Raw genomic sequence first — 18,967 nt, 5'->3', positions numbered from 1 at the left:
GTCACTTGGGCTTATTTCTCTTGTTGAAATAAACAATATTAAAAAAGTTTCCACTTTTCCATCTTCAAACAAAAAATGTGGAAAATTTCTGAAGGAAGGAGAAAAAAACTAAGTTGAGAATAAACTCTGTGCTAAAATGTGCAGATCGTGCATAGAATTCCCGTTCAGAATAAAGCCTTTTGAACAACAACTTTCACACAAACATTGAATTACACAAGTGAGAAAGTACTTTTGAAACAACTACTTTTATATGTACATTGAATTATACGAAAATTTCTGTTACTTTTCAGTTTATATTCTAAACATTCGTTATGGAAATGAAACAAATGTAATTCATGGAAAATATCATCATCCAATGGTGTGCTTCGAAATTTTGGAACAAACCACTTGTCTTATAAACTCATCAGCACCGTTTCGGATAACATTACAAGACGAAGCACTATTTTTTTTTATAACATTACGACTTTATATCACCGGAAATGACAAATCTACTCATCTTAAGATGATACCACTTAAGACATTAGGTAATATAGTTTGTTATTTGGTTTAATCCCAGCCGTAGCCATTTAGAAGAAATTAGCATTTGAGAAAAAACTTTTTGGCCTACTACTCCTCTATCTTTATATAAAAATGTGGGAAACTTCCCAAGGAAGAAAGAAAGTTTAATTTAGAGTATTTACAAAGATTTCTTATAGAAGTTATTTTCAATAAATTGATAGATGTAACCGTTACTACGTGTTAGGAGATCATTATGAAAAATTAGAAATAAAACTTTTTTTAAAGGTCAAAACACAAACACTACAGAAAAATCCTTGAGACGCTCTAAGAGCGTTGCTTGCACGAAAGTAGCAATTCACATGCTGGAGATGAAAAATCCATTTGTAAAAACGTTCTCAGGAAGTTTATTCCATATAAACGCAGTTCTCCAGATGAAATTTTTCTTGAACAGTGAAGTTCGAGGTGTATTCACTTAAATGAAAATGTCCTTTTAGGACGAAACTGCAGTAAGGTTAGTTACAAGTGAAAGTGGCAAAAAACATATATTTTTTTCAAATACAAACTTGACGAAAAAGTCCTTTCGAAACAAATTACTTTCACATGAACATATAATTACACGGGTTTATTATGATATTAATTGCTGTCTTCCTTCGGAAGTGTCTCACATTTTTCGTATCAAGATGGAGAAGTAGGAAGCTGTTTTTTTTTATTAACTGACCTCTTCCGTATGGCTGGAATTGAATCAAATCATCACAAATCATCGTGACATAAATAGATTTGTCTTTTCGGGTAACTTGAAATCGTAATGTGATGAAAGAACTGGGTGCTTCGTCTTGTAATGTCGTATTGTCATCCAAAACGATGTCTTGTTCCGAAACTTCAAAGTACACCATTGAGGATGATGATGGTTCCATGTAAATGAAATATTATATCGATAGATACCCTTTCATATTGTATATCATTTATAAGAATTGTATATAATTGAATGGATAGTGGTTTTTATGAAACCCTTTCTAGTGAAAATCATACAATAAACTGTATTAATGAATTTTTAGAATGATATTAGTTTCGATTCCATATTTTCGAGAATACAAACTTTTCAATAGAAAGATTTAGAGAAGGTTAAATGTTGCCATCGAATTTCCTCTAGATGGATTAGATATGAACCATTATGCAGCAGACAATGTGACTCCTTGTCGTTATAATATATATGTACTTTCGAATCACAAAGGGTGTACTAACAAGGGACATTATACAGCATTCTGCAGACATCCCTATAATGGCACCTGGCACGAATACAATGATTCACACGTGTCATCGATTTCACCAAAATCGCTTGTGAGTGGAGATGCATGCATTCTCTTTTATGAAGAGGAGGAAACGAGTTCGCACCTTTAGGCGTTTTGAAAAGTTATTTTTGAACTGTTGATTTTGATGTTATAATGAATTAAACGAGCTTTGTAATGAACATGATATGAAATTAGTTACTTGGAATGAACTTTTTCTTTTATGTAATTCAATGTTCACGTGAAAGTAGTTGTTTCGAGGAAACTTTTTCTTCCACTTTGTATCTGAAAGTCACTTATATCCAAGATCTACACATATTTTTGAAGTTTATCACATTCCAAATATAAAGATGGAGAAGGGGAAAGTCAAAAATCTCTTTCAAGAGAAAAGAAAAAGGTTTTTCTTTGAATAGAAAAATATTCACGAGTAACATAAAATGCTACGTTTTCCGAAAGCGACTAAAAATATCAAAAGTTACTTTGAATATGATTTTGTTGATGCGCTAGTCCAGGAAATAGTCGAGAAAAATTGACGTTTTCAATTGAAGATATGGAAAAATTAAAAAAAAAATGTTAATCGCAGTAATTGTGATAGTTTAAGGAATATGTCGAAAAAGCTATACTAGTACTCGGCAAATGAAGAAAGATTAAAAAAAAACAAAATATTCATTCAAATAATTCGATTACAACAAAAAATATAAAAACTTATCTAGAATAAATTTTTATTACGCACACTTTTTGAGTTTTCTGTGGAAAAATAATTAGAAAGTGTATCTTCTTCCACATTGTTCAACACCCTTCACTTAACATTTTAGTTAAAACGATGTTCGATAAACACATTGATCCGCCCGGAGTACCTCATAGATTCAACTTCATGAAGTGAACAGAGAGAAAAAAACAAGACAGGTTTTCATTAACTCGATTTTGTAATTAGTCTATAATTAATTTTACCACAATTTCACACTCGAATCAGGAATTTATTCTCAACAGCTAAACGAGAAACAAAAGCAATTAATTTTTTTGGTATATATCTACATCGCCAGCTATTACACAAGTTTAACAAAAACGGTACAGACCAAGTAGAATGTGATACTGCAAGAAATCGTAGGTTATCTTTCTTTTTGAAAATGTGTTGTTTAAAAAAATGAAAGTGTATTGGCCGGTAGATAATTTTTAATGTGTTATTTTGTTATTCTGACGTTTTGAACGATTTTTTTTCACAAAAAATTTAACAAATTGAACTTAAATATCTGAATTTATCCTAATTCTGAAAGTTTTCAAGCTGCAAGGTGTCAATTCAAAAACTTACATTCCTTAATATCTCTCTGGAAATACAATCATGAATCACAAGGCGTAAAATCAATTCTTGCAAATATTTTCATGAATAAGAATGAAAATTGATGAGAAGAAGGCAGTTCTCGATAAAATAACGTTTCAACTATACAGGGTATTTTCTAACTACGGTACGAAACTTCAGAAGGTGATTCGTTGGGTCATTTAAAAAAAAAGTTCTTATGTACATATATCCGAAGTTGATTCGTTTTAGAGGTACAGGGATTTGAAGTTTCAAAAGACGGTATTTATAAAATGTCATGAATATCCTTACACCGATTTAGTAGAGATTTGCTACAATTATTCCAAGTGATAAGGCGCCTATTTAGCCCTAACTAGATTGGAATTATAAGGACCAGTAAAGTCTCAATGGGCACCACAATAATATTAGTGAAAAAGTACGCCACTGACTTTTTGAAGATTTTTACTTTTTTAGATTAATTAACGAAAAATACAACATTTTCGTCGCTTGTGTTTTCTTCATATATAGCTCACTTTTCGGGAAAAAAAATTAAGCCACTGCACACCTGCTCTGGAGACCAGCAGACAGTGCTAGTGTTGACATATCAGTGAAAGTTAGAGACGCCAATTAGCAGTGGTTCCATCATGAATAACTTTATTAACGCTGAAATGACTGACATGCACTTCATTTATGGATTAGTAAATGAAAATGCGGAAGAAGCACCGATAATTTATCAGGACAGATATCTTAACAGAGTAATTCCATTGCTAAAACATTTAGAATTTAGAACGCTACATGCAAGATAATGTGAAACCAGGATTTTTTATAAAAATCCAGGTGGTGGTGGATTAGACGTGCAGGACCTCAAAATTGGCAAGCTCGCAGTCCTGATGTGAATTCTCTAGATTTCTATTTATGAGGTCATCTGGAGGCTTGTGGATGCTTGGATAGTTTTCAGAAATGCTTTTTTTTTCTCTCGAAAACGAAGCTTGATATGAAAAAAACACAAGCGACGAAAAAGTTGTATTTTTAGTTCCTTAATCTAAAAAAATAAAAAACTACAAAAAAGTCAGTGGCGTTCTTTTTTTCTCAATATTGTTTAGACACCACTGAACCTAATAATTTCAATCTAGTTCGTGCTAAATAAGCGCATTATTACTTCAAATGACTATAGCAAATTTCAAACAAATCGGTGTAAGGATTTTTATGATATTTTATAAATATAGTTTTTTTTTTTAAATCAACACCGTGTATCTCAGAAACAAAGCAACTCCGGACATATATTCATAGGAACTTATTTTCTTAAAACGACCTAACGATCACCCTCTTGAAGTTTCGTTCCATAGTTAGGAAACACCCTGTATGTTGACACAGATGAATTTTCTAAAAGTGCATATGATGGAAGTGCAGCAAAATATCACGAACAGATTATTATTCGAATAATTCACAAAGCTGTAAGGATTTAATATAATGTCTTCAATCAGCCACAAGTCTTTATTACTCTAGAATCACGATTCATTCACCTTGTTAATTTGTTCAATGGATTAAAATTTTGGACTTTCATTTGAATGCAGAACATGTTTATTGAATGTTGGAGGATAGGTCTATTTTTTACGTTATTTTTTACTGAATTATAAAATTTATTATTTTTGTACTATGAATCGCCCTATTTCTAACATACAAACATATTATTTATACTACTGTAAAGTGTTAAACTAACACTCACCCCACTTTAAAATCCTGCGTTGAAGGCGGAGGATTCCATATGTTCGTATGGCACAGCATCCAATCGCACCAGATTTTGATGGCGGGAAGGAGAACGTTGGCATCCGGAGGCAGACAATTGATAGTTTCATCTTTTTGGGAAGACATATGGTCTTGGAGGATAGACACGCACCGTTCCAGAATCAAATTGAACATCTGCAGAGAGACGACTAAGGCTCGTTCTTGCAGTTCCGATCTATACCCAGGTTGAGATTGGAGTTCGGGATCTGAAGCAATACATATACATTACTATCATTTTTTAAACACTTCGGATAAAATATGTAAACATATGACGAAAATATTCATTCATCACGAAGCCTTCATTATGAAAGCCAAATCGGTGAAATCAAGAATTAGTTACTTGTTTTAATTTTCTTGGAATGATAATATAGATTGGAGTTTATTTTCAACTGAAGGTTATTTGTGGCACAATATTACAAAGCGGTTCATGAAAATCGGGAACTTAAAGATTTTCCAATTCAATTTGAGAACATACGACGAAAACATTTCAGAAATCTTTAATGTATCTTCTTTTTCGTCAAATGTTCCAAAGTCGGTAAGTACACCAAAAAGTCTATTGAATAACTGTTTCACCCAAGAAATATATGAATACAGTTAGGGTTATGGGTAAATTTGCATCATTAACGATATTATTCCATGGCTCAAAAAAATAACTTAAAATACTTAATATCACTTTCTACTGGTTTACTTCGGTCACTCAACTGAAACTGACTGCTCTCAGAAACTCTGCATGTTTGAATCAGTAAAGAGAATGTTTCTACAACTTCCTGTATTTCCATCCACTCCAGATCAATCTAGGCTGCTCATCATCCTTCCCAAAATGATTAATCATTTCAGTACAATCTCAAAATTCGATATGAACAGAGCTCTATACATTGAAAATCAATATTTATTTTACCTGTGGGTAAGTATAAAATTGAAAATTTCTGGCATATCGTAATGATCTTCAACTATCGAGTTCAAATATTAAATAAACAACAAAGATTATTCAATACCTTAGCATAAAATTGATCTATCAATAACACTTTTCCCATACCAGAAGAAAAATACTGTCCTCAACGCATGTTTGGCGTAAAAGTTTGGTTTGGTTGGTTTAGTTCAGGTAAGATAGGTTGAGATTAGCTTAAATTAGATGACTGAAGCTTTTACTCATCTCCAGGTAATGCTAACATGGTTAGCAGACGCGGGTTGAGGGACAGTATTTTTATTCTGTTGTAGGAAAAGTTATTTCATAGAAAGGTTATTCGAACATGTTTAATGTATCAATTCGAGGTTCAATAATTTTTTCAATATTTAATAGCTAATCCCCTTTTCAATATTGAAATGAACGAATGTTCACACAACGGACAACCTAACAAATTATTGTGATCGGCGTATTATCAAAACTACACCCATCAAAATATTCTAGATTCAGAGCAAACAATTTTCTGTTGAGATAAAATGTGTTTAATGAACATTTCTCATCACATTTACCATATAGCTAGGCTCTTGTTTATCGGTTCATTTGAAAAATGTACTCAATGCTGCAAGTGTAGTTGGAATACGTTGTTATTGTGCTTTGAATTTAGTCAATATGAAAAGGCAACAATCTTGATCGTGAAAAATAGTCTATAAATTTACTTTCTTCCCATAATTTGATGTTAAGAAGCGTCCAGATTTGTTTACTTTCATTTTCCAAAGAAATTATAAAACGACCATTTAATTTTCCTTCAATTAATTTGTCACCCTATTTTGATGTATATATTTTCCACCACAAATGAAATGGCCAACGTTCAGTAAATATCACCTGAACCTACGCGGGTTATGAATCTGTGGATATTCTTTATTCTTTTCAAATATCTGTTCTTCATCATTCAATGGGTTCAGATTGTGGCAAATTGATAAAATGAAAATTACTCCTGTATTTGATAACTTGCCCTAATGGATCACGTATTGGCTGAATTATCATTTCGGACAAATCAACTATTGTTGCCCCAATGTTTATTGGTTGATACTCGCAATTCTCCCCTACAATGCGTATTGTTGCAGATCTGATACAACTACATTTAAACGTAAAATTTAAGCACTGCGGGTGCTAAGTTTCTCTTGTACCTATTGTAGACAATCTGATACATCCTTATGTACACTATAAATACGATTGAATTTTGCTGCGAATCGATTGTGCATACTTTTTAGTCAGTGAACATGTGGATGTATGACCGAGTGGTGAGTGTTGAGAACCACGTGCAAGAAAATATTATACAAATAAGTTATAATTACAAACCGATTGCAAACAGCGACAAATTTAATACATTTAAGGTTAGTATAATACCTTAAGTGTCATGTTCGAGTGGTAAACTAAAATTTTTTAAGAAATGTCGTCATTGAAAATGAGATGTATCATATTTGATACATTATGCTTCAGTGTTATTTTTAATTGTAGATGAAATTATGTCGAAGACAAATAATAAATTGTCTAGGAGGTAGCTAACCCAGGAAGAGCTGGAAGATATAATTGCACATCTTTCGGAGAGTGGAGATGATTATGACGACTCGAAGGAAAGCGATAAAGAAGAAGAAGATATAGATCAAGAAATTAGAAATTCTTTACTAACTTTGCCAATTGAGTTCGAAGATGGATTATTGATTCAAAATAATGTTATGGAGAATAACGAAGACATCTCGGAGGAGGAAGAAGTTGAAAGAAATGAAGGGGAACTAGAAAAAGAACGGGCTCAGTTTATTGAAGAGAGAGAGAATTTGGAACAGATCCAGAGGGACCCTAGGAAAGAAGCGAAGAAGTTGAAAGAAAGATATAAAAATATCAGGGAAACCATGAGCTACAATCAATTTGTAAAAATTAGACAATATCTACATTTTAACGATAATACAAAAATGAAGCTAAGAAATCGTCCTGAACATGACAGGCTGGATAAATTACGGCCTGTCATAAACAAATTGTATGTTAAATTTCATTCTGTTCCACTACAGCAATATTTGTGTGTGGATGAACAATTAGATGCAACAAAAAGCAGACACTACATAAAACAATATCTACCTATGAAGCCCCACAAATGGGGGTACAAGCTATATGTGCTTTGTGGAACAGATGGATTTTCGTATAAATTTGAAATTTATATGGGCGATGAAAATAATCCCAAGTATAGAAAACCGGAAGAGCCAGATTTAGGTTCAAGTGCCAATATTGTCATACGTTTCTGCAGGAATGTATCCCATAGATAGAACTATAGGGTATATTTTGACAATTTCTACACTTCAATTCCGCTAATTGTTTACTTGGCCAAATGTGGAATACTTTCTCTTAGAATAGTAAGAAGATCAAGAATACCTAATTACAATATGGCTAATGATAAAGAAATGGCAAAAGAAAAGCGTGGAACTTCTCAAGAATTTGTGGCTAATATCGAAGGCGTGGAAATTTCATCCGTTCTGTGGAAAGATAATAAAATAGTTACCCTTTTGTCCTCTTTCACTGGTCAATTACATTTATCGCAAGTGAAACATATCGACATGCCCCAATCTTGTAAGGGAGTACAATAGACATATGGGGGGTGTCGACCTATTAGATGGTTTGATTGGTCGCTACAAAACTGCAATGCGTACTAAAAAATGGTACCTGCGATTATTTTGTCATTTGTTTGACATGACAATAATAAATTCTTGGTTGTTATATAGGAGAGTCAACACGGGTCGAGTGGAAACATATTTAACCCTAGCAAAATTCTGTGTTGAAATTGCATACTGTTTGTGCAACCAAGGAAGTACATCTACAACCTAAAAGAGGAAGGCCAAGTGATATTGAAAAAAATATTCAAGCCAAAAAGATACGTTCTGCTACAACTGCCTACATACCTCCAAAAGATGTGTGCCAAGATTGTTATAGTCACTGGCCAATTCATGACGAGACAACGATGCAAAAATCCCGGATGTCGATCTTTTTCATTTATAAAATGTTCAGAATGTGCTTTACACTTATGCCTTAATGAAAATAATAATTGTTTCTTGCAATTTCATACAAAATAAGACACTTGCATTCCATGTACCACTTGTGCACAATGTAGCAGATATGATACATATATATTTGTTTAAATAAAAGCTTAATATCCAGACGTGGATTTTTTTTATTATTTTTCCCAAATTCATATACACAAATCACACTGAAAAACATTTTTTTCGGCGAAGAAAAAAAAATTGCGCAGTGTAGGGTTAACAACAGAAACAAATGGGAAATGTAAAATTCTATTCTTCGGAACGAACGCACACCTTTTTTTAAAATTCAATGAAATATTTCTATATTTATATATTTCACCTAAAATCATTGTTTTTACTAGTATTCTGAATGCCTTCCACGACTGTGTGGAGTAGGGATCTCTTGGGGGACTCTTGATGAAACCACATCGAATATTATGCTTAAGTTTGTGGGAAACTAGTCAATAAGCAGTAGTATCATTCGTAGTTAGTCATTCATTGATTATGAGAGTATTGAAATAAAATGCATTCCTATAAAATAATATCAACTCTGGAGGCATTAGAGGACGATTCTGATATAAATACTTATTTGTGCTAATAATTTATGTCAAAAGTTAGATAATAATGTGATATAATTAGAATATTTTTCGTGTTCTGCTGAGTGCACTTCTGACGATACAACGTCGTGCTAATCGTCAAAATTACCGCTATTGATCTACTCTGATCCACACTGAAGAAGAAAAGAACATATGCAACACCCTAAAAAGGTGAATGTTTGGGCAGAAATTATTGGTACATATAAATAATGAGCCCCTTTTTCATTGATGGTAATTTGAATTTTATAAGCAGTGATTCAAAATATCCCTGTGCCAATTTAGAAAAATTTAGATCCTAATCCAGCAAACCCACAAGTTCCAGCTATACTATGATATCACCTCATTACTAAATCGCAAGATAAGGAGAATAGAATTGAGGAAATGGCCATTACGACCCCCTGATCTAACGTCATTAGATTTTTTCTTATGAGAATATGTGAAAAGTATTGCATATCTTTCGCCTTAACTGACTCGAGAAAGTACCGATTGGAACGATTATCCAAAAAATATTGAGTAACATTGGACTAAATTTCTATTTTTTAAGATAAGTATCTAAGATAAGTTTGATTTTTACATGATCAAAAAGTAAACAGATTTTCTTTTTCTTTTTTGAGAGTGTTTTTGTGATCATTTTTTTTTTTCATTTCAATTTATGCAATGAATCTGAAAACATTTTATATATCCGCATTGTGAATGAAATATGTCTAGAATATTCTGAAGAATCCAATAATCTAATAATATAGAAGGTGTCCAAGCGTTTTTCAAATACGCCACCATTTATTCATTATTGACTCTATTTCTTTCGTAATTGAATATGAAAATCCATATTAAAACAGTTTATTGTGCAATCATACAATAAACTGTATTAATTAGTTTTGTTTTCTTTCGGCTGATACGCTCTATATATGATATACAACATTACATTACAAGAACGGAACTGACGACATAGTCAGTCTACCTGCGAAATGAATCGATAAAGCTGCGAGCTTTATAGTTCATCTCTTGTCAGACCAGTCGGCGTATTGGATTCATAAAGTGGTCAAAATGAAATTATTTCCAGTGTAGTCGAGTTATTAGTTACCCGACCGCAAGTAAAGAGATTTAAATGACATATTCTATCTCTAGGAGATCTATAAAACTCATTGTTCACTGCGAGAAAGAATATTTCAATAAAGTAGATGATTATACAGAGCAATGTATTCTTGTGGTAGTTTTTTAAACTTCTACTTGAATTTATATGCGTCAAGAATGGCTCCGTATAGCATAACGTTCATTAACAAGTTATGTAGAAATCTCATGATTAAAATTCATACCTCGGTTAGTTGAACAAAGTGATATTCGTAAGTATGATAATACATAATGAGATTTTTTTATTACAGGAGAACCGCTCTAAAAGCGTTGTTGACTGGACCAGTAAGGTGCCAGGACCTGTTCACAGCAAATTCAGTGAATGCAAATATCGGAATGTTGCAATTATTATTTTTTGATGGATATCCCACTATACAATATTGTATAGCGAAACACGTATCGCGGTTTCTGTAAAAGCCTTCAAAGTGAAAATCATACAATAAACTGTATTAATTAGTTTTAATATGGTTTTTCATCAAATATCGGCCAGTTCTGTTCAAGCCCCCATGCGGTTTTCGATGGTTTAAAACGTATAAGAAAGCTGGAATAGTGGATGCCCCACGATTTGAACGATAGATAGAAATTTTCACGTTCCGAGTTTCTGTTCTTCTTTGCTTTTGCGCAACCAAAGCGATCCTTTTTCGAACCGAATCGTCACGTGTGATAAAAATTGGATGAGGAAACCGACGAGCCACCCAGGTACTTTCCAAAGGAAGGTACCCCAAAGGAAGTACCTGGGTGGCCACCATGTAGCAACCATGACCAAAAAGGTCATGGTTGCTACATGGTTGCTACATGGTGGTCAGCGGCTGGTGTGATTCACCCACTATAACTTTCTGCAACCGGGCTAAACCATCACAGCAGAGTCCTATTGTGAGGAAATCGACGAAATGTACTGAAGAGTGCGTCAGTAGCAGCCGGTACAGGTCAACAGAAGAGATCCAATCCTGTCCCACACCGTCTGAAAATTAAACGGGTTGAGCGTAGGAGTTCCGCCTTACCCACCATACTCCCCAGATATCTCGCCATCTTTCCAAGCACTTTGATAACTTTATCACCAGTAGAATCTTCGCCAATCAGGACCAGTCAAAAACAGCCTTCGTCGACTTCATCGAATCATCATCATACAATTTTTATGCTGATGGAATTAATCGGCTTCTGTTACATTGGCAGAAGTGAAGAAGGATTCACTGAGATATAACAGTTTGAAGAAGACTCATAAGAACAGAAAAAACTTTTGAAACAAAATAATATTTGGATATGCGACTCATCCCAACAAGTTGTAATTATCCTTCAATTGAAAATAAATCGGCATTTGGTAACGACGAATTATCCATGAAAATCTTCCTGCTACTGCTCTAAATGCATTGGCGACGGCAATCAATCATTCATTTCTAACGGGTTCATTTCCTTCGTTCTTGAAAATTTCGATCGTAATCCCTCTTTACAAAGGTGATGATCTAGAATCTGGAGAATCCTTCGAACTATCACCCAATTTCTCTTATTCCGTCGTTAGCAAAAATTATTGAAAAACTGGTAAAAATATGTTTATCAGAACATTTGAACTTCGGTAATATAATAAGCTCCAAACAAGTTGGATTTCAGTCAAACAAAAATACTCATGATGCCATATTTTCATGTTTATATGAAGTATAGTAACAATAATAGACGGGAGATTACAGCAGCAGTCTTTTGCGATTTCTCTGAAGCATTTGACTGTGTTAATCACGAAATTCTGCTCAGGAAACTTTATCTCTATGGTATTGAGGGTATTACTCATAAATAGTTTGCATCTTATCTATCGGGTAGAAGTCAAAGGATTAAATATACAACAGTATCTGATGTTTTTGACATATCTAACGGAGTACCACAAGGATCAGTATTAGGACTTACCCTATTTCTACTCTATATCAATGACTTGACTACCATTGATATAGAGGGTGAATTTACTTTATTCGCCGACGACACTACAATATTATGGCGCAATACCAACACAAATGAACTATATAATGCCATTTGCTCTGATATTTCCAAACTTTCAGATTGGTGTAAGGCATATGATGGATGAAAATCCATAACTAACATATTCTAAAAACACTTTATTGTGTGATTTTCACTAGATAGTTTTACAAAAACGCAACACGTGTTTCGCCATACAATAGCTTCCTCGGGCGTGTCATTGAGACACGCCCGAGGCCTTTGTTTGTAGCAAACAAAATTTTATCACTGTATGCTCTATTCATTTTAGAAACAGTTTGTTTAGTGCATAAACAGAACAGAACTTCCCTCTATTGCTTTACACCACACGTCAGACCCTAAATTCAAGTCTTCCCACACCTAACACTACTTCAAATTAAAAATGCTATATTGTATAATGGTCTCAAGATGTATAATCATCTTCCTAACTACCTAAAATGCATGGTAAACTCTAATGAATTTCGAAAATCTACAAAGAATTTTCTTATCGAGAGGCTCCATTATAGTTTGCAAGAATTTTATGACGATACCTTTCAATCATATTTTATACACATTTGTTTCTGTACATTTTTTTAAATTATTTTTGTGTTTATCTATGTTATTAATGTTCAGCCTTATCAAGTACCTTCCAAAGAATTCATCAATGCGATTTAGAATTCGAAATACCATTCCAAAAGCATATATTACGATGTATTCGGAAACAAAAAAATATTAATCGGATGCACTTTTAAACGAATTAGCGCTGAAACCGACTTACGCCGTAATTACATGAATAACTCGGAACGTGTTTCCTGCGAATTCACGAATCTACAACACCGTTCATAATGACAGTAATCAACGAGGGAAAAACCAAAAAACGAACTTGGTGATAAACTTTCAGTTTGACGAAGAGAAAAAACGACAATGACCTGTGACGGAACCTTCATTGCTATGCGTGTGAAGACGGCGGATGACCCGACGTCCGTCGAGTAGGAATAGGGGAGCATCTGTAGAAGGCGTTAGGAAAGAATCAAAAGAAGTCACACTAATGAGAGCAAAGTGAAGAAGAAACGACCTCGTGAAAGCGACGAGATCGGCAAACGTTCGGCCTTGAAACAGCCTTGCAAGGGTCAAATGGGGACACCGCTGCTGCGGGCAGGGGGCTGCACAACGGACGTATGTATCATCCTCTCGGTCTTCTTTTTATTTCTTCCAAGAAGAGTTGGTTGGATGAGTAATTGCGGTGTTGCCAAAATAAAACGCAAGGAAACAAATTCCAATCACCAGAAGTTGCGAGTGAAAATGTAGTGTTGCAGTGTTTCATTTCCAAAAGTAACATTTCGAAACCATGGTTTTACATATCACTTTATCTATATCACTCTATATTTCTATCTCTTCTTGGAGTTGTTGCTGAAAGAAAATATCAATGAAGCAAGATTACTGATGTAGTACCTCTTCTAGAAGTTGATTGTAACTGCGGTATTGAAAAAACAAAATAGCAAGGAAACGAATAAAATCAATAGAAATTTATGTAACTAGATGTACTGTCGTGGTATCTCGAATCCATGAATAGAATGATGAAGAGTTCATCATTGCCTTAGTCTTCTCTATCTATTTATCGTGGGTTAATAGTACTACTAAAAAATAATTAGGTGTTTTCTTGTATTATTTTCTGTTTGAAAAGAGATGATTTATAATGAAACTTTTCCATAATTTTTCATCTGTTGAAAGAATTACTTGCTTCTGAGTAATAAAAGTGTTACCGACAGAATAACAGCAAGAGAGCAGTGGCAACAGTTGTAGCTGAATGTTCTGTAGTGATATTTCGAACCAAATAGGAGGAATCTTTGATGTGCCATTTCCTTACTCTTGATTGCATCTCTTAATTTTCTTCCAGGATTTAATTGTAATTGCGCAAAAATAGTAAAATGAACGAAATAGATCACTGAAAATTCATGTAATTGAATGTTTTGTATGTCAAATTAAAAAATAGGAAAGTGTACACTGTGTTATAATATTTAGCTTTCTTTCACAAATTCGCTGTAATTACGATGTAGTCGAAGGAAATAGGAAAAAAATCAGATCACTAGGCGATCAAGGAACTATTTTGTTCCAGTAACTCAAATCCGAAAACGGGAATGAACCTACCATTTATAATTTTCCAATTTTCCTCAACATCTCTTATATATTATGTTTCTTCTATAAGTTGAATGCAGTAGATGTATTGTTAAAAATAGCAAAAAAAGCACTTGAAATGAAATTAATATAAAAGAGTAAGATGTAATATCTCAAACGAAAATATAAAAATACGTATCATAAAAAACTTAATCGATTTAAAGGAATAGTTGGTTCATGAGTAATTGATGTGTTACTAAACGAAAATAAACAACCAGTAAAAACTGAGAGAATACATTTCTATAGTATCTAGACCTTAAAACTAGGTGAGGCACAAAAAAACGCCCCCGATCTCTGTTTTTACCTTTTCAACGAACGTTGGTTGTATGAGTAACGGCTGTTTTGAAATGGTCATGAATCGAATTCCGATTATATAGCAGGATTGTTTTGGGAAAGAAAGTTTTTGGCTTTCTACTACTCCATCGTGATATAAAAGAAAAAGTGGGAATCTTCCAAAGAAAGGAAGGAAGATTCCCACCTTTTCTTTTGTATCAAGATGGAGTAGTAAAAAGCCAAAAACATTTATTTCCAAAAAAATTAATCACTCCTAAAAATATAACCCTTTCAATAAAACCAGGAATATGTAATTAAGGTATTTGTTATCCCTTTTCAGAGGTGTTTGGGTGAATAATTGAGCCATTCTTATTTTCAGCGAAAAAATTGTTTCCGATAGGTAAACCCATTTCACAATCACCTGCTAAAATTAGGTATAGGCCAGAGAAAAGCTCACACTATACTTCAAAAAGTTAATAAACATAGTCACAACTTTGTTAAAATATTAAGTAAATCAAATATAATGAAAAGTCCGCGCCGTTGCTTGTGAGATCTGTGATTTTACGTAGGTATTATTAATGGTATTATTAATTTTTAGAATGCAAATGGAGACTTTTTTTAGTTTCAAGATATTGTTAATAATATTGTTGATAAATGAATGATTGACCAAGGTCCTTCTTTTATTTGCGTATGAATATATTTAAATTTTATTATTTGACTTCAATAATACTAGCTTCTACCAAGATATTGGCAGAGTCTTAGTAAGCCCGGTTTATATTGCGGATTTTTGAATTTTGTCGAGCATACCACGGTACAACTGTGGATATCTTTGATGAAATTATTTATATTTACTTTTACCCATTACATATAAATGAATACCATATCTTTAGAAGAGAAAAATATGCTTCAAATAAAATTCACCTTACTCTATTTAAGTTACGAAGCATATTGGCGTTAACCAGATTATTACTGTGAATGTTAAATTTTTAATAGTGTGCAATGGTTTTTCATCCTGGTTCAAGTCCTAATTAAATGAAATAATACTCGGTAGCTTCCTACCGAGAAAGTCACGATGTTAACGAAACGCGTCTAGAAATAAACAAAATTTGTGAAAATTATTTCATTATAATCATGGATATATCATCAAGTAACTGGTCAGTCCATTCATAATCGGTATAATAGATATGATAAATTGATTAGCGACAACCTCCATAAGTTTCGTTGCTAATAGACCATCTGAGACACGACGCCCTCGATCGATTACCTTAATGTAATTTTATTCAAAATGTGTATATTGCCACTAATTTATTTCCATTACTTTGATTAGCCACATATTTACTACAGTGTATCGTTTTTTAAACAAATTAGATGTACCAAATAAAGTTTCTTATTTCAACTAATGTACTGAAGTGTACTTCTTCGAAATCATCAAAATACATTAAACCACTTTAAATTTCTCACGTGTTTCGGCAATTAACTCCTCAGTCTTTGCACGCACCCCGTATCGAAATCTCTCGTGCAGCACCTCTAAATCACAGCTGTCTGCATAATTGTCGTATCGATAGGGATTCATTTGCTCTTATTGAGAACTGCTTGGACGCTGTACTTATAGGTTCAGAATAATCGTATTTAATTACATTCTAAACGCGTTCGCAAAAGGTAAGTGAAATCAATCTTCAATCTGGCGATCCGATATTATAGTTATCAGAAAAAATTTATTTGACACTGAATAGGTTTTTGTGAGATTCGTAGTATGTATTCTGAGTAGAATAATTAGCATAATTGCAGATTTTGTGTAACAAACAACTCACGCGATGATCCGATGACACTAATATAGGATACAAAAAACCAAGTGATTCATTGATATGTTTCCTCTCAGTTATTAACGTTTACAATCATTTTCAGTGGGATCATTTTCTACTGAAAGAACCACAATAAGATAGAAGAGAAGTTTTTATAGACTTTTCATGGGAGAATAAAATTGTTATGACGAACTTTATACATGTGTAAAAAGCGAAAACTTTATGGTGCTCCAGATAAATAACTGTGTAAAATCAGAGTTCTTTTGACAAAGAAAACTCTACCATGTACCTTATCAGTTGTATTGCATATCCAAAAGTGACCTGACAAATGATCCAGACACTCATCTTCAAAATTGAAAAAAGTCAAATGTAATTTGAATTTATATTTGTGTCCTTACATATGTAGATGTTTCTTGTTCTGCCAGCAGCAAAACCTTGCTCAATTTTAGCAAGTTAAGGTATTAATAAACCTAACTGAATTATGGACTGACTTAATTCTTAAGAATGCAATCACGTTTAACTTGAAAAGGTAAAATTGTCGCCTTTGTATGGAACCATCAATAAAAGCCATAATTTTTTTTTCACCGTAGTGTGCGCTGGTCAGGCCCTATTCCCGAGGCCTCGATACATTCGGGAGGGCGCGTCAGCATTATCAACCAATGAATGACCACTCCCCGCACCGTGGGGTGAGTGATCATTGGGTCCGAGAATCATGTGCCCTGAGAAAGCGCAGTGAGCCAAGAATGTCAGCCTTCTGCATCTTTGCGGCTAAGATGTCTGCCTTAGTGCGGCAAGCCGGTATGATTTTGAGATTCGAGAGTAAAAAGTACATCATTCCACCAAGGACTCCAATAATCAGAACAACCATCTTGACAGAGTAATCTGGATAGAGTCTGCGGAGTTCGAAGAGAAAATATTCATATTATTATTATTATTATTAACTGCAGAATGCGTTTTATAAACATATTTTTTCCTAGATATACTCGTAATTCAACCTTTTCTTAGGTTTTTCTTTGCTGTTCAGGCAATTACAGTCATAACCCTTGTATTGTGGGTACAGTATGTCAATAACTCCCTGAGCAACCTAGAAACAATCACGGCTATTCGCAGTGCTGTCAGCCGCGTAACGTAACAGTATCAATCCTCCTTTGAATATACATTCTGGTGGAAAACATGTTTGAAGAGACAGAATTTTTTTGTGGGTGAAACAATTTGATATATATGTATCCAACCCTTATCCCAGAAAAATAGTCCGTGAATGTATCCCAATTATCCATATATCCTTATTATTCTCTAACATATCTCAAAAATTTCAATTTGTATATCTCACATGAATATGAATTGGTTAACGAGAGTCCACACTGAGGGGCTCCTACCAAAACCAGACCAGTTTAATCAATATTTTTCTTCCTCCAACATTCCACCGTAGATCGTATGCACAAGTTGGTGTCATAATAAACGAGTGCATTGCAGTTAACGTTGAAAAATTAATCCAGATTCATTTCAAAAATTCAATGGATCACCCTATATTTTATTTGATATTCAATTTTGCCGGAATACTGAGGTCAATGTTTGAATACTATTTTTATGTTTTTTAACCGTTATGTTATATTATAGATTCCACGATGTAGTTTTCATTATAAAACTAATTTGAAAATGTGATTAATTGTGATAAATGTGATAATTGTAGATTATTTTTCTATGAGAGTTTTCCATCATTTTCGTGTTTTTTTTGTATTCAATAAGTCAAAATTGAGTCTCCTGAACAAACTGTAGTAACATATTTTCTGTTCATACTCCCAAAAGGGTTGAATACCTGAAGAAGCTTTTGATGGAGAACTTCAATATTGGGAATAACATATTTTTCAAACTATTTTTGTTATACCTTTAGATATTCAGATATGTCTATCATCTATATTCAACTATACAATCATATATATCCTGATCATGGAGTTTTCATAAATAAGTATTAGAGTAACTTGTAATTAGAGGAACTTGGTAGGCCAATAGGAAGAATTAAGGATGCTAACGATGGAGAAGACTGAATGAATTTGACGACAGAGAATTCAACAATAAGTGTGAGTTGCATATCAATTAGTTTGTTCGTGGCATTTCATGAAATAATCTCTTATATCGGTATCATACGCAACGTGTACAAACATTGCTATCTGGAAGAATTTAATTTGGTCCTATGTATTTGGTTAG

General features: G+C 33.4%; 1 protein-coding gene across 3 annotated transcripts in view; it reads right to left on the bottom strand.

Annotated features, from left to right (window-relative positions):
* LOC111503297 (telomerase-binding protein EST1A) overlaps nucleotides 1-18,967 on the bottom strand; it is a 258,113-nt gene that overhangs the window by 115,531 nt on the left and 123,615 nt on the right. For all 3 annotated transcript variants that reach the window (XM_023157571.2, XM_023157567.2, XM_023157570.2), the window contains one exon: nucleotides 4,805-5,069. In XM_023157571.2, coding sequence (XP_023013339.2) covers nucleotides 4,805-5,069 — 265 coding nt within the window. The remainder of the gene's footprint in view (nucleotides 1-4,804; nucleotides 5,070-18,967) is intronic.

The sequence above is a fragment of the Leptinotarsa decemlineata genome, unplaced genomic scaffold (assembly GCF_025532065.1).
Source record: "Leptinotarsa decemlineata unplaced genomic scaffold, Ldec_3_MD MMD2_tig00001019_RagTag_RagTag, whole genome shotgun sequence".
Taxonomy (NCBI): domain Eukaryota; kingdom Metazoa; phylum Arthropoda; class Insecta; order Coleoptera; family Chrysomelidae; genus Leptinotarsa; species Leptinotarsa decemlineata.
Note: the sequence above shows the minus strand (reverse complement) of the source record. Positions and strands in the feature narration are given on the sequence as shown.